At 34.6% G+C, this 18,097-nt stretch overlaps 1 protein-coding gene across 8 annotated transcripts in view; it reads left to right on the top strand.

The window, feature by feature from the left end:
• LOC115444853 (protein held out wings) overlaps nucleotides 1–18,097 on the top strand; it is a 68,570-nt gene that overhangs the window by 46,413 nt on the left and 4,060 nt on the right. The window contains exons 3-7 of one of the 8 annotated variants that reach the window (XM_030170825.2): nucleotides 9,046–9,162; nucleotides 10,239–10,379; nucleotides 11,571–11,676; nucleotides 12,864–13,199; nucleotides 16,887–17,009. In XM_030170825.2, the coding sequence (XP_030026685.1) occupies nucleotides 9,046–9,162; nucleotides 10,239–10,379; nucleotides 11,571–11,676; nucleotides 12,864–13,199; nucleotides 16,887–16,960 (774 nt within the window). In that variant the 3' untranslated portion in view covers nucleotides 16,961–17,009. Of the gene's footprint in view, nucleotides 1–9,045; nucleotides 9,163–10,238; nucleotides 10,380–11,570; nucleotides 11,692–12,851; nucleotides 13,200–14,882; nucleotides 17,857–18,097 lie in introns of those variants that run through there. The other 7 variants (XM_037441196.1, XM_030170816.2, XM_037441195.1 and 4 more) reach the window with 7 other exon arrangements.

The following is an 18,097-nucleotide window of genomic DNA, read 5'->3' as shown; positions in this document are numbered from 1 at the left end:
CGTAAGCTCAATTCACTGACGACTTGAGTAACTTCTTTAATGAAATCTGCTAACAATAGTGTACGAATATACGTGATAATCTGTATGCATGGCACTCAATCAAAAACATTGCCTTTTCTGATTTGTTGATAGTGGATACTCAGAAAGATGTTAGTTTAATAAGATGTCAGCTTATTATATATATTATAAAAGCCATAAAATATACACAACAAATAGACTAATAAATAATACAAATCCAATTATATCATCACGATATATCTGACTAATTCAAAATAGCTGCATTTTACAAATTGCGTGCAATACCACCGTATGTATTTTAGTTTTCAACACAAATGAAACTACATACATCTATCAACGCTTCTTGTTTAAAAGTTCACATTAATAAAGCTGTGATTTAATTTTTTTTATGTTACGTAGCAACAGTATATGATGTATGACAAGCTAAATTTCATTCTAATTTAAATTCCAACTATCATGTTTGAACATACTTTTGATTAGGTATGTATTAAAACTAAATGTAAAGCAAACTAACAGAAATGACACTAAGACATTGTTAATTTATAGCACAGGACAGAAAATAGTAGCACTCAACGTGGATGATGATGAAGATTGAAGTTTCGGTAGACTAAATCATCAGAACATTAGAATGGCAAACAGGAAAACAAACTCAATATGCCAATACGATGGAGCGTAGTTAGAATAAAAACAAATGGTTATCAAATATGTAGATATGAAATTGGCGGATGTAAGACAGGTGAAATCAAAAGCGTTTAATTTACATAAATAGCTGTTATAGGTAAGGCGTATGACGGAAGAAACAAATGTTTTTTATACGTATCGTTTTTCACCGGATGAAATTTGATATTGATCCCAGTATCGCGGTCGTCTTGGATAGAGAATATTCACTACTCAGTGCGAAGTATTCTACATACATAGTAATTAAATAACAAAATAGATCAAACGTGCTTACTCCAAGAAATCCTGTCTATAGTTGCTAATGCAATATATTTAAAAAACTAATTAGCAGTTCATTATGTGACATCCGTATTAGCGGAACACAGACAAAGGTAAAGTAGGTATATTACGCAGTAACTCAGCAATGTAGCAACCTATAACTGTAACGAAGCCTGTGATTCCAGTTTCCATGCCGAAGAAATAAAATTTTCCATTAATATATACAATATTTTATAGTAAAGATACATAGGAATACACATTGGAAAAGCTATCTATTATAGGAAAGAACGTAAGACAGAATTATATTTTGCAAACGGACGGCCCGGCCGGTTGGATTGTTTTAGTGAAAACATGTCTGGCACAAGCAGCGTGTGCTTTATCATTCGCAAGTGCAAACACCAGTAAAAGCTTGCGAATGTGTTTCAAAAAGATTAAACAATTCTTGCTAGTGCACCGGCCGGCGCGGGCGACTCGTTCGCGTATGGGAATTTTCATTCGAACACTCAGGTTATTATTTTGAAGAAACATTCTTTAATCATTTCGAAACGTGAATAAATTACAGAGGCTTTCAGCTTAAATATAGGGCTCGGGATTCCGCTGCGCTGAAGCCGTTCCGAAGCAATTATATTTTTTATTATACTTTGGCGAAAGCATCAAAGAGCGCGACAGCTGATTTTAAATAAAACTTACATTCATACGAATCTCACGCGATTTCAGTGGCCTTGCGTTCCACAGTTGACCGTAATATACTACTCACAATTATTATATCGGCGAACTTATCAAACTCCCGTGCTACGAGTATCGACAGAGAAATCATAAACAAGCTTTAGCTCAGTGTTAGAATTCCCATTAACAAATATTTTAATGAAATATAGAAAATGTAAATACAATCTCCGTATCGCCTAGGTTGCCTCGATTTGCACTGCGTTTATATTGTATAGAAATATAAGAAGTATAGGTATTTGATTTTCTAAATTTGTGACCACGCGTGGGTGTATCGCCCGTGTTTTTCACTGACATCGTTGTTTTGTAATAAAACTAGTAAGTACGAGTGTTTCTTACAATTTGCATATTAAGCTATAACTTGTGCCGTATGTGGGTGCGCCGATAATTTCCGTTCCATTTATCTCGTACACCGTGTAAATCTGGACAAATGAAGAATGGATTCAATGAACTCGCAGCATTCTCTATTTGGATCACATTAATGTTGTTTGTTACGCTTAAAGTATACGTTAAATGTTTGGATTTTACGAATATCCCATTGAAATTTTCAATAAATTGGATAGTGTATTGGATATAGAGAAGTAATTACCATCTATGTTATATAAAACAATATTGTACCTATTGGTGACCACGAGATCTATATTAGCTTGGCTGTGGTCAAATGTCAGATTGCAGGTCGCCTGACATCATTTGCTTTATTATAATGTGATTATGCATATATTTATCAGGATTAGTATTTCGAAATCTGATAATAAAATGGACCGCGAAAAAGTCGTAACACAAAACTAAAAATATCAAATTCGTGACGTAGTATCATATCATAAATTCTTTAATATTCCTAATCCTTCAACTCTCAGATATCATAGGTCTACAACCTTCGTATAATCCTTGTCATTAAAATCCGTATTTGGTTGAAAGCTGCAGCACAGTGCATTTGTACCGAGAGCGGTAATGAGGCTGATCGGATTGTTCGTGGTCCGCCGACCGCCGGGTCACGGGTCGCCAGTTCTAAACTTAATCTCGTCTAATTCATACAGTTGTCTATTCTTTGTCGGCTTTGCTTTTTCCACGTTATTCTAGCCAAGAATTACCGTGACATCTACAAATAAACTGTTTCCCCGCTCGCACATCACGTAAATCTGCGTGTTTGTCTATTCTGATTAATTGCGACAGATTTATTGTTCCTAAATCTGTTTTCGGGAGGAGATTTAAGAATCCAAAATATTATGTTTTATATCAATGTACGATTTAAGGGATTTGTTCAGAAATATTAGGTTGTAAAAACATCTTTATTATACCAAAAATGTTTGACGTGAATGATTGTAATGTAAAATTATGATCAATTCAGACTTCTCGTAGGCACATGTGCGAATTATTTATGCAGTACGAAGAGAACGGCACCATACCGAATGGCATACTGAGGTTTCAATTTCGCATGAAGTTACGCCGCTTTGCTAATTATTCGGATGTTCCTTTTATTGCATTCGCCACATGGATCTTCATACTCATAAATAAATATCACTGCAATAACAGCTGGACTCAAACATCGCTTCAATGAATTCGTACGTCATAATGTTTAGGAAAATTAAATAAATTAACATTGTATGCAAACAAATAAAACAATGATCGTGACTAATTTATCGGTTAAAGCTTGTTAAGTTATTAAACTGTAAAATGATTTACGGCACTTTTCGCAGTAAACCATGGTTGGTGACTTATTCTTTATATCGTGTATTTCATGTTAAGCAAAATAAATTTGTAACAAGTTCATTACAAGCAGATTTTGATGTTTAACTTAAAAACAAACTTGGTGGAATAAGAATCCAGTATTTTAGCATTAAATCGTTATAAAGATAAGTCGAGTTTAATCGTGTGCATATATGGCGCTAAGTCTTTTAAGTAACGAACAAATATTTTAAATATAATTTATTTTTTTGTTTTTCGACAAAAAGTTTGCCACACAAGACAATGTTAACGATTAACCTACATTCATTTTTTAAATACGTTTAGCTATGCAGCAACTTATCAGCAATCTTAATAATGATCTTATTGTGCTCAAAAAGTTTGACATTTCCTTCATCTTATTCAAATGTATTTTTTTACGAAATGCTTAAATTGATAATTATTAATATTTTATATTCTTACAAAAGGCAAATAGATAAAATGTATACAGCAAATATTATATTACAATTGTTTTAAACAAGCTTATAATGAAGTCTTAACAAACACTTGATACTAACGCCTTATTTGTAACAACGTTCTGAATCAAAGGTTAACCTTTATGAATTTAAGTAATTTGTACCTTACCGGGTTTACTATAAAGGTGAAAAACGAGAAATAGGCAAAACGCTGTTAATAAATGTGTAAGTTCTCAATTTCCATCATCGCAACAGGAGTTGGTCTCGGAGCAAAATTACGTTTTACTTATACTTCGTGACCAAGCTTAGTACGACAATAATTATGTTCAAATGAAACTATCGATCAGTCGGTATGTGGGAATCGCGTTGCCCACATTCATCTGCTGCTTCTAATGTCAATAGTTCAAGTTGTACGATGTATTTTACGGAATTATCTCATGACACGTTTATTTATTATTATTCATTTGCGAAAAGTGTAATTTTGCGAAAAAATTCGTGCGCCATCTATATGAGGCAAAAGTTAGACGAATACTTCTTGTAGAAAAACGTTATTAAATATATTTTATTTTGCATTTTATGCTAATTCCTATACATACATAATAATGGCACAGTTTCTCCATGCGAATATTTCGTTCTTAAAACTAACCTCACCATACAAATTTGTAAGAATCATTCTTATTTAACGTTTTTAACAGTAACAGCCATCTATCTTTGTTAGAAAGGTCGAGTGTGCGCATTCTTCACCCGCCCTAGTATGTTGAGTATGACAGTAACAGCTTAATCGCTACGATGAGAAGCCGCCTCGTTGATCGAAGACTACAGCATTCAAACTGATTTATATCTTGGCGGCGCTATTAATTTAAAGCCGACGTCGTACGAGGCAAACTGTTTGCGAGTTGCGACTAACTGCGGGTTTATTATGAACGTCTATGTAAAGGGTGCAAGTTTACAACCCAGGCAATTACTAGATCGTTGGCTGTTCGATTTTAAATGATAATTTTCATGTAGTGACGGGATGTGGTGCTACCGTGATAAGTTCGCTTCAGCCAGATATGCAATTGTTTTGTATAAACACTTTTCCAAAGCTAGTTAGTAGGTAAAACATCTCAGCTGGGAATTGAAATACCGCAAATATCGTACAATTGTAAAATTTCTGAAAAAATTAAATAAAAATAAAGTCTCAAACTATTTGGCTGGTGCAGTTGCGGAAATTTAAAAACCGAATGTATTACAAAAAATATGGATGCAATAAAGTCAAAATTATGACGTCAATTGCCGCAGCACAGGAAGCTACGTACAAAGTAATACGATAAATCTAATAGAGCATTAGAAACGGTATCTTCAAACAATTGCGACGTACCGAACCGTGATAATAAAATAAATGATTACAATAATACTTAAACTGTATGATAAAGTGACGGCTTGTTACCAAGAGTCGGTATTTTCAGTCGTATTGAGAGTTCAGGCGGGGGCGAATGATGTCACTATAGGTACTGATTACTGGATTTAGTTAAAAACAAAGGATGGAAGACTTATCATATCGTATCTGGTACTTTGATGGTTTCAGTCTTAAAAACATCCCAATTAATCGTTTTACTTTTACTGATATTAAAGTTGGGGATACGGTATATCCAAAAGACAAAAATAAAATTGTAATTATCAGTCCATATAAGATGGACGACTCAAACATTTTTAATTAAATTAATAAATAAATTTAAAAAATGATGTACTTTGGTGTGCATGATATTTTGAGAAGTAAATTTAGGTACTTATAATATTTTAGGTGAACTGAGTAATAAGGTGACCTAAGTTATTATTATTCGTGTACATCATTTTAATATAACTTGTTACATGTGATTGTGAATGCTTAGAGAACGTGATCTCATCGTCCAAGAATATTTTAATGATAATGAATAAGAATGCTATAATTATTGTAATTTCTACCAAAAGGTATGATTACCCTATTATCGCTTCCGCAACAGATATTTATATTAATATAGTAATTATTTTAAATCAACCTATATATTCCCAGTAAAACAAAACCGGTACATAAATAAACATAGTCATACATAATATGTATAAAACTGTACACATGTAGTATATCTACCGTTTCACTACTACTACTGACAGAGCGACGCCTACCCACCATTTTTGTGGTTGTATTTCACGTGGTTGCGGTAACCTGGAGCCATCATTAGTGTACAAAACCACTGACAATTACGATGGGCAAAACTGCACATTTTCTACACTAATACTATTGTGTTTGTATTAGGGGGCAATGTCACGTTCATTTAACCGATATGTCAGTGTTTTGGTGCGTTACATCAATTGTTGGTACGCATCAATTATTTGAAGTAGTAACAATGCGAATGCGAGGCTAATGATTACGAATTAAATACGTAAACCGGTGCGACGAGATTCGATATTTCCTAAGATCACGCAAATGCAATATCGGAATTTGTATACTGAATTTGGAATAGCGGTTTGTAGCATATTGATTAAAATTTACATTTCTATTAAGTTTGTTTAGATGTGTGTTATAACTGTGTCTAAATTATTAACGCATTTATTTTTATTGTTACGTGACAATAGCAACATTTTAGACTCCGCTTGAAATATGATGTGTCCGTTCCTTTTTGAACTATTTTGATAGTTATATACATAAAATTTAAAACATCTCGTTCGGTCATTGAATCTAATGGGTGATACATTAAAACATAAATCATCTAAAAGCTGACACTTCATTTGCACACGTATCCAATAATTAGGCACACAAGCACACGATTCAAATACCTAATAGCGATTGATTTATAGCTATTATAAATAAACTAAATATTTGCATTTATTCTAATCACGTTTATAGACACAGAATGTGGATTGCAATTATTGTTTCATTGGCTATCATTGGATCTATGTGGTAAAGGGCGTTGTGCGCATGCTCCGGGCTTGGAAGCGATTGGCCCATGTTTATCGATTAGATGCGCCGGCGGCCAGTTTCTCAGAGAAACTATTGTTTACACGATTGTATTAAACGATTTCCTTATCTTATTTTTGTAATTTACTTCAATCGACTATTGCAATTGGCGAGTGATTGATCAAACAATGAAGTACCTATGTTACTGCTGTTTCCTTTATTACGTAATATGTATCCTTGGTCTGTAATTTCGAGTGTGTTTTACATTTTTTTCACGTAATAATTTTTAATATCTCCCTTCACCTTTTTAAGTCAGTCGCCTTAATGGGTTTGTATTTCAAACAACACAGCCTTTAGTGTGACACTCGTGTAATGAATATACAAAACGAATTTCATTAGTAAAGTAAGAACAATGTATTTACATACTTGCATAGAAAATCAGTTTGTGCTCTCAAAGCATTATTTGCGTAATTCAGTTAACACGTGTAGGTACGATATGCCTAGATACTCATTACGTTGGTGTGTCTAAAATAAACTAACGCTCAAATGATACGACGACTCGCACAAATGTTTGTACAGATTGTGTTATTTTGAAAATAATTACTATTCACATAAAAATATTACTTGTAGAAAAAAAAATGCAATAAAGTAAATACGGGCGCGGGGCCAAATGGTAGCGGACTTATGACTCGACCGGTGCGCCCGCGCCGCGTTATTTCCACGTTGGCTAACGACGGACGCCGAACGTCGTTCGGTTTCCAATTGAGATTTGTTTCTTGCAAGCAAATTATTTTTTGTTTAATACTTTTGTAATGTTAGACTTCGTATCCTGTTGTGTAACTATGAGTTAGACTATGAACCTTAAGGGTTCGCTCTTTTTTGCATTAGCATATAAAAATATTTATATTTATTTATAATCTATATATATACCTTAGATAGGTTCACATTTTAAACCATCAACAATTTTGTCTTCTTCTCGTTTCTTTCTCTTTCTTTTCTTCAAATTAGATATTCTTTGATAATACTAGATATTTATATACGTTAGTATTTATGGGAAGTATGTAATGATTATTCTGCAAGATAAGTCTTCTCAGACGATTCGTTTGTGGTCAACCACTAAATAGCTGTGATACTACCCAGCCCCTTTAGTATGATACCGCAGCTAGATTTAACACAGCTTAGAAACTGCGATTGCAAGATCGGAAAGGAGAGTACCTTATCTAAAAACAACAGTCTAATAAATAATTCTAAATCCGTTGCTTTCAAGCGCACGTACGCGCGCAAACCTAGATCAGTAGATATTGAAAGATATGACCTAAAAGCAAATCTAAAATCAAGTTCGTCCAGTTTAAGTGCGTATATCCATATGTAGTTTGGTTTTCTAAGAGTCAGCTGGTTCTGTAGGATTTGTTCGATCAATAAAGATATGAATCGCATGTAAGCTCCGGCCCGTTTGTTCTTTGAGTGATTTACAATTTGTCGTCTATCACCGTCACAGTCGCTGGACCGCGACGGGTAACGAATGCCGTCCCGTCTTGTTCGTGGCGCTTACTTCCGTGTCTCATATTTCTCATTGAAATACATTGTCACAATCTATATGGCCGATCTATTGCTGCCGTTGAAGAATCACAACATAATGTAACCAGATTTATGAGTTTACATGTAGCATTCGGTCCATAAATTCTTCTGTTGAAGCCCAATTTGTTATTGACTGCCAGGACTTTTTAGTTATAACTAATAACATTTTCAAGCAATTAACACGCTGTCACGGTAAACAGTTTAGCATGAGACGTGTGACGAATTTGTAACCTCGATATTTATTTACTACGTGTATGTATTAAACTAGAGCTTGGTTCTCGGAATTATCCCTTTAGAAAAAAGTGGCAGTGTGAAAACGTTGTAGCTTGGCTCGGCGCCAATTGGTCCATTTCTCAGCTTTGCTGGCGGATGGCAGAATGATACTGGTTCACAGTTCATGTACGTTTAGCTGACCGATGCTTTGATGCTTACGAATCGAGGTTAAATGTGTACGTACTATACACAGGAAATATGTTTTATGTGTAACGAAGCAAGTAATTAATCCGGCGGCCCGTAGAATTAGATCTCGTGGCTTCTATAAGACATTTAGGTTTGTATTAAACGGTTGATATTTTGTTTAAGATAAATTTGTTCAGGAAATCCGTTAGTTCTAATTGGTTAATAATAATTATAATGCAATAACATAAATATATCCCTGAGATTGGTGATTCATGAACTCCTGCTAAACTTTAAATGTTAAATAAGATATTTTAAATTTGACTTTTCATGTTTTTACAGTTCAACTTCGTGGGAAGGATCCTAGGACCCAGAGGTATGACAGCAAAACAGTTAGAACAAGAGACAGGATGCAAAATAATGGTCAGAGGAAAGGGATCGATGAGGGACAAGAAAAAGGTAAAACCTCACTACTCGTAATGTGCATTTAACAAATTGTATTTACAGAAACTAAAATATATTTTGACGGTAATTTTGATTAACACCCTAACAGAGTATTTCGTGGTAACACGATTAAGGTTTATGATATCTACGTGTGTGCTAATACATTACCACAGTGCTGATAGAACTACGCGACTTAGATAAATTATAGTTGTTTTAATTTGTTTACCACGCAGCTTCACAGGAGTATGGTGTAAGGTTGTTTTGTATACATTTGATCTATATATGCCTCTGCTTTTGCTTATTCATAATTTATTTTTGCTCCAATGTTACATTGTCTTCATATTCAACACTTCAAAACTAATGGAATGATTCGTTTTTCTCGTTCTAGAATTTGTTTTTCTTTCACAGTAATAATTTTATCAAATGTATATCTATAACTGTCTATATTAATGTTGTGTTTTAATTATAACATAAGTTGCAGTAATCTATTAGTGCAATTATCACGTCATTGTAAGATGGGAGGAAAATATTGATATCTTGTTAACTGACTTAATTTGCTTTAATGTTTATTCTTTAACAGTGTGGAGCAAGGTAAGTCAGTCTGTCTTTAACATAATACTAAAGAGCTTAAATCATTTTAATATTGTTTTAGTTTCCAATTCTCTTAAGATTTTTTTGGTATTATATTATTAATTTGCCTCATACTTATGAATAGGCTGTTCTACAAGTCATACAATTCTCATTCCAAGCGGATTCCCTTGCCAGGTTTTCCTATACCGTTAGAGTGACACATATTTTTACCGCTTAGACTTTGTTTTACAATTTACACCTGAATGCAAGTAAATACATTACGGCTTCAGTAAATTTTTCTCACGTAGCCGCTAGCAAGCCAAAATTTCTCGCATTTGCATCTACTTACACTTGCATAGCCTCAATGTCAATGTTTTACTTTACGGATATGTTCTCTGTTTTAATGAATAATACATGTGATGTTAACAACTAACATGTTTTGTGATTAAATAATATGTTTTTTATATTTATTTTTATTCTTTTTATAATGTCTTAACAAGTTTATCGGTGATGTATTACAGGAAGATGCCAACAGGGGTAAACCAAATTGGGAGCACTTAGCTGATGATCTCCATGTACTGCTCACAGTGGAAGACACTGAGAACCGAGCGAAGATCAAGCTCGCAAGAGCTGTAGATGAAGTTAAGCGCCTGCTTGTACCCGTAAGTTACACTTTTTATTATGTCTTGCATCTAAATGGAGGATAGAAAAATTTGAATACTCGTGTATATAGAATCTATCAACATCGAAAACAACCACTGAATATTTTAAATACCGTCTTGCAGTTTGTGTCTTTGTAAGTAATAGATACTTCAGTCTTAACTAGGTTAGCAATGCTTTCATAGTTGACAAACAATGAACCTGAAGAGTCACTAATGCATTGAACGAGTTATTTTGCAATATCGCTTAGTCATAAGCGACGTCAACTGATTACATAAAGTTAACGGTAGATTAAAGTATTTGGTATTTCATTGCTAAGTACGAAGCGACTAGCAGTTCTAATAGAACTATTAGTTTAAATTTCATTCACTAAGTTTTCTAAGTCATCATCATAGTCGTCATCAGATCATACTTCGATATTTACAAATTAAGATTCAATAGAACACAAGGTCTTTAGGGACTTACGTGATTAACCGCTCGTCTCACAAGAAATAACAAAGGGAAAACCCTCACCATGACATCATATATAGTAGCAGCATACTGTCGCCCAGAGAATAATCCTGGATAATAGATTTTCAACCTTGTGCTGTACATAATTAGGTCGTTAATCATAATGTAAATTAGGTTACAATGTCGCACAATCTGCCTAATTTACATGATTATGTTCGTTGTTGCCCGTGTACGATTGTATGACGTCATTCACGTGTTGTATGAATTGTGTGAATTTGGCTTCAATCGAATTTTAGTACCTATCGTTTTTACTATAGAAGACGCCAGAATTAAAGATGAATAATATACCAGGATGAAAAGTAACATTCTAATAGCATGACTAATAAGCGTATAAGACAATAACTTACTTTAACGGGGAATACATTTTGCTATGTTTAATATTATTTCTACAATAGATTCAAAGAAAGCAGAATAAAATACAAAATATTATTTGCATACACAATTGATTAGTAAGTCTGTCAATATATTTATATTTTATACTCGCGTAGTTTTGAGGATAATACGAAATAAGCAGATAGTCATAATTTTTGAATCTTAAATAGTGTAATTATTTATCAGATATCCAAGCTCAGATAATTTGTAACGTCAACTAGGAATTCTTCTTAATATAGACTTTATTATCCCTACTTAAGACTTATTTTAAAACTGTTCTCTATTCGAAGTTCTTTCATCGTTGTTCACAGCAAGCCGATGGTGAAGATGAACTCAAGAAGCGCCAGCTGATGGAGCTCGCCATCATAAACGGAACATACCGCGACTCCAGTTCAAAGGTCTCCGTGCCAGTCAACGGTCAGTGCTTAATAAGTATGGTCGCATTCATGTTTTGTCACTAATCATAATTATAAGTTATACTAATTCAAACATAAAAAGGAACCTTGGATATCTTTCGGGTTGAGGCAATTGGTTTGCATTTTGATTTTCTAAGTAACTTCAAAAAAGGAAAAAGGCTTACAGAAAATAATTTGAATATAGAAGATCATCTGTAATTAGGAATGATCTTTACGAGATCGAAATCGATTTTTATCAATCCAATGATGTTGTGGAGACCATTAATTAGTTTGCGGATATGAGTCACCACGTCAACTGCAAGATGACTAACTTAATTGATTTGTAGCATGTTATGGTTAACTAACATGGGTGATTTCACTGAGCCCAGAACTCTTATCGCTCGCTTGCAGTTAGTACAAGTAACCATTGGATATATTGCAAAGTGAGCCACGATACGATCATGATAGCTAGCATTATGAATGGAACCGCTGTGATATTTTCATAATATTGTTTTTAGGACCTGTTTTCCTAACAATATGATTTTTTCGATTATGTGTGATTTTTTGTGATAACAAAAGGTTAAATGGATTTAATAGCAATACAAAGTCCCATCAAATTCAACGTGTACATTTTCAACCCTGGCATTGATAAATAATTTACCTGTACATATCTATCATACTGTTGGAATGGTTCCAACAGTTATCTTCCATTGCGTATTTGTTGTAATCATAAACTTTTTCTAATGTACAAACGTGGACAACACGGTGAATCACAATTGCGCAAATGAACACAGAATTAATGCTGTAAATATTTATCATGGAAATAAATGGCAAAGATAAATGATTGGGAAACAAACTCATTTGTAGGTCTGCAATTTTGGCTCGGGTTTTAAGATGTACAGATAAAAAAATGGCGTGTCTAACACTTGACTAACATGAAATGGGGCAGATATCTGTGTCATAAATAAATGATTGCTGATTGTCTTCATACAGTTTAAAACTAAATACCCAATTTTATTTCTAAAGTAATGTTATATCTTGGAGAAATTTGATGCCATTCCTAACCAATTTGCGCAAGTCTCAAATAAATGGAATAGTAATCGATGGCATTGCATACTAACACATCAAATTTAAACTGCCTTAACTTAAGACAGTTCCCTATTGAGACATGCGCAAGCGGCAATCAAAACGGAGTAGTCGATTTCGCAGCGGACGAAGAATGGCGGCGCGTCGCGGCGGCGGCAGCGGAGACGCAGCGACTCCTCGCTCCGGGCGGCGGCGTGGCGGGCGTGGGAGGCGTGGCTTTGCGCACCCAAGCGCCTTTGGGAGCTCCCCTCATTCTATCGCCACGTATGTCTGCGCCAGGAGCCCAGGCCGGGCTGCTCAACGGCACCGGAGCTGGTGCTGCGGCCGGCCTGCTGTCTCCAGGGGAGCCGGCACATCAGCTCATCTACGCGTCTCCATACGACTACGCCAACTACGCCGCGCTGACCGCTGCAGCCAACCCGCTACTCACGACGGAGTACGCCGCCGCCGACCATACGGGTGGGTTGTTCGCCCGTTGATTACGCATTAATACCAAAAACACAGTAACTACTCGTACAAAACACATGTTTCGTCGAATTTTAATTTAGACCAAATTGTGTGAAATTTAAAATGTAGTTACTGCGTTTACGAGATGGGCATAGTAAAACGTCTGTTGCGAAAGGCCTTGTCATCCACGTATGCAATGGGCATCTACTTCGGTAGCATGTTTATTCAACCTCACGTGTTTTCACGTATATTGTCTGCAATAGGTGGTGCACAAGATACGGCATCAGAACTTTTATTATGCCACGTCTTAACGATGTTTGATAGCGATGAGTCTAGTTAAATTAGACGCCATATTTCAATCGATCTATTTATTGTATACAATGAAAATTTTAAGTCTGAATTTTTAATCAAACATCGTTATCGAATAACTAACGCTACATACACACGGTACCGGATTTTACCCACGATCTTAGAACGTGTAATGAAAGTCACATAGACATAATAATCGATCAAAATAGATTTAATTCTGAACTTAAGATAACATGTACTCTGATATAGAGATTAATATTTGAACATAACAGCATGTCTAAGTGAGCCTACAAAGAATTTCTTCAGATTTATACTTACAGCATGAAAATCTGATAATTTTAACCCCAGTGCCCCTTTACGGATGGAATAATGTCTTAAGAAGTAAAGAGAGGTTATTATTATATTTAGGTACAAAATTAATCAAATTAGTGCTGCTAGTTCCAGTATTTAAGAACTAAAACCGATGATACACGCTCGTAATGTACAAGCGCTAACACACTAATGATTCGCCCTACCGTGTAATTGAGATGGTTCAAAAATATTATCCTTAAAATCCTCTCCTCTCTTATCTCTATAGTTTTCTTTATTTTTGGTTATACGCGAGCAATGGTATCGTGCGTGCTGATCAGTGACAATGTCGATCCACTGACTCGTTTTTTGGCTATCCTATAAAATGTAAGTAGGTATATTGTTCGTGTTCATTACGAGATTAATAATATGGTATAGAGCACTGTTGCCAGGTGTCTGCTTTGTAATATTCCCAAACATAGTTCAGAAACCCTCAAAATACAGGCTTTTCCATAAAAATCCCTCCTAAAAATAAAAGTGAGCGCGAAAAAAAAGGCCAATCAATACGATGTGATTCCGCTCTGAACCGATTAATTTATTACTTCCCAATTTCCCCCCTAATGGCGTTAAAATCTCTCCAAATTTAGGGAGAAACACCCGCATCTAGCAATAGCGATGTAAATATATGTACTTGTTCACTTTCTATAAATATTCTTAAATTTATAAAAAGATTAATTACACAGTAATTATACTGTCGACTAAATTGAAAATAAAGAAGTTTATAATTATGGCAATTCATATCATTCACGTAGCTAATCGAGCAGCTATAGATGTAAAAAGAAAAGTATATTCCTTTTTTATTATAAGCGTAAATAATAACTGACTTGAAGATACATCGAATTGCCTTTAATAACAATAATTAATTTTGGATGAAACTCAGTTGTTTTTATCTTTCTCACTAACGATCCTTCTCATATCCCTTTCCCCTATATGCCCTGTAACCAACTCGATTATTCGTAGGGCTAATAGCCGAGTAGTTAACACATGGTGTCGAGCTTATGTTGAACTGTGTGTGATATATTTTAATGGGGTTTGCAGCGTCCAGATATCTGCTAGCTGGCTTTTGACATTGGCCGCAATCGCATCAGCCCACACTAAGATACGACAGACGCCACGCATCGTATCAGCCTCCACATCATTATTACCGTCCTTGATTTGTATTTCTTTATGCGCTTCAGATATATTTCTCAGGACGTCCTCTTTACAGTCATAATTAAAGCCATTATCAATACGTAGCATAAGATTTATGTGTTAATTAAGATTAGCTAAGCGTCATACATTTTTTGTACCTACGAAGTTATTGTCTTAATATTTCGAATATTGTTTATCGTCTACGACTGTTTTGTACAGTTTCACACAAAGTATATTTTGTTTTCGTACAGTCAAAGATATATTATTTATTTTACGCAGATAATTTTAATATTTATACAAAGTATAATTATCGAATATTTATTGAGAATTCTATATTCTATATTACCGTTGCCTTGTGTTAGGGTTGATGGCAGTTGATATCGTGATTGTTTTAAGATTTATAGTTAGTAAATTCTAACAGAAACTGCCGATAGAACTCTTATAAGTTACCGATGTTTCGTATACAAAGACGTAGAGATTCGAATATTTATTGACCTGCCTCGTTACTCATTGTTCACTCAAACGGTTATATAAAAATATCCCATCATCTGTAGTTCTTGTGATAACCCTTGCTTGTAACATAACTAATGTATTAACATTTTGTTAATGTAGTTTCAAAATGATTGTCGTTTTCTTTCAAGTCAAAAATTATGCAAATAATTCAAAAGTGCATGAGGTTTTTGTCTTTCTTGAAATTTTATTTTCCGTTGAGCACTTGTGAATAACAACTCAGATTTTGTATATTAACAGTAGTTTATTCTCAATAACGCATTGAATTGCATCGATTCAGCGATTACAAGCAAAAGGGACCAAATACAAATTGAATTACGAAAAACGAATCACTCACATGTTTAACTTATTTAACATAACTGACTAAAGTAATAACTTTTTTTATAAAAATCGTAACGAAATAAACTATGAAACATTCTTGGCGGTTTAAAAGTTTACGCGTTGTAACAGTAACATTTCGACACGATTCATACGAAGTGTCACTGTTAATATGTGTCGAACCTATTAGTTTATTAGCCATATTATATTTATAAACATACCATAGGCTAAGTATTATTATTATCTTATAAAGATTTTTAGTTAGGTTAGAAAAGAGTGAGCTTTATGAAAATATTATACACCCGTATATTATTGCTTAGATTTATTTTAAAACAGTTAACACTGTAGAGTCAAATTTTATTTAAAGTGAAATTATTAAGCCAGCCATCAACTGTACCTTTGAGGGCCGCGCGTCGCCCGACTTTAAAATATTTTATTTTGTTATTTTTCCAAAGCAATATAATAGATATTAGATTATCTATAGGTCTAAGCATAATAATAGAAGTTAGTGTTACTGCCAAAAACAAATTATATATTAGTATTATGGACTCGAAATTAGCGAGTATTTGGCAGTGACGACTAGGCACTTGCGTTTGTTTAGAGGTAGGAAACGAAAACTTATCTATTTATCTTCACGAATGAGATTAAACTTTCTTTCAGCATTTATAGATCGGGCACCCAGTAAGCGTGTCGAATCATGTACGCCACGCCACGAATCAGCTAAATCACTAATATTGTTGCCAGGATTCATTTACAAAATTGCGGAATTAAATTTAAAAAAATATCGGATAGGTAATCTAAACTGAGTAGTTAAAATTCTACGTCCGTAGTCACGTTAAACTACTTTATGTGGAACGATACGAAATATTATAGTAACTTCATTGGTTATTGCATATTTTATTCAATATAGGCACATTTGTAATCATTATTTAGAATTAATTGGTAATTCGTCGTCCCACTATCGGGACGCTTGGCAACAATGATGACAAGTGAATTTCTCTCTTGTAGAAGGTTTGGGTGCACCAGTGTCGGAGGAAGCTTTTAATAGTGAGACACAGATGTTAAATGTGAGTGTGCCGCTAGGTGTGGTGAGACGGGCGAGCCGCGTGGCGGTCAGGGAGCACCCCTACCAGCGCACCGCCTTACCGGCGCCTTAACTCCCGCCATTACGCCATTACGCTCTCACGCCGCCATTTTGTTTACAAGGTGAGGAGCGCGCGCACGCATGTCGGCCGATATGTTTGCTTGCATCCCACACGCGTATTGTGTTGCACATACGTTCGGAATGTGGAGCTTTTTTATTATGTACGATGTTATTTTTGATGCGTCTGAATTATTTGACATTCAAAATGACCGTTTTATTATTGCCCACGTGAAATATAACATCATTATTCTCTTCAACTGAATGCACTTTTATAAATAAACGTAGTAACGAAAGATCCACGTTCCAACTGTATTTTCCGTCAGTTCTTCCAGCAATCATATACGTCCCGGTATGCGTGGGTGCCTTTGCTTTACTGTCTCTCTGTGTCACTATTTTTGTTTATTTATTATATGGTGTACTTATTAGTTACGTGAACATGTATGAAGATGAGATGCTCTATCACTCTTCATGCCGGATCTGAAGGGACACTGCATAATTTGAAAACTGTGATTTTTATATTTCTTTTTTTTTTATAGATTTATTATTAGATCTGTTACATGTTGTGATGCGAGGCATTATTATAGAAACAGAATACGCTTTGTATTATCTTTTAATAAAACAATTTCGTATATCAGCGTTACCAAATTATAATGATTTTTGTTTTTGTTTTGGATGCTGTTGTTGCAAATGTAATCACAACATGTGTCTTCGAACAATCGTAATATTCTCGGGTATCGTTACGTATATACTTGAGGGAAGAAGGATTAAATTCCGATATCTATGTTATTACTAAATTTAGTTTTGCATTCAGTTTGGCGCGTTAGTCGATACTGCCAATAGGCTCCACGGAGGTGCTATTGCCGGGTTGTGAAATCCTTCTTTCCTGAATCTCGCCCAGTATTAGTCAAAGGAAAGAGCATTCTCAGAATTTGTGCCATCAGTCCAGTATTAAACACGATGCCCTCCTTTGACTTGATATTTTTCATAATCATCACAACTTTCTCTTAGTCAATATAAGATTTTTATATGAAATTTTTTAAGCTAGTTGTTTTTTATTTTGCCTTAGGTATTATTATATTGACTTTCTTATTTGAAAGTAGTTATTATTAAGGTACTTGCACTTGTGTCCTTGTGGATTTAAGATGGCATT

The sequence above is a fragment of the Manduca sexta genome, chromosome 21, assembly GCF_014839805.1.
Source record: "Manduca sexta isolate Smith_Timp_Sample1 chromosome 21, JHU_Msex_v1.0, whole genome shotgun sequence".
In the NCBI taxonomy this organism is placed as follows: domain Eukaryota; kingdom Metazoa; phylum Arthropoda; class Insecta; order Lepidoptera; family Sphingidae; genus Manduca; species Manduca sexta.
Note: the sequence above shows the minus strand (reverse complement) of the source record. Positions and strands in the feature narration are given on the sequence as shown.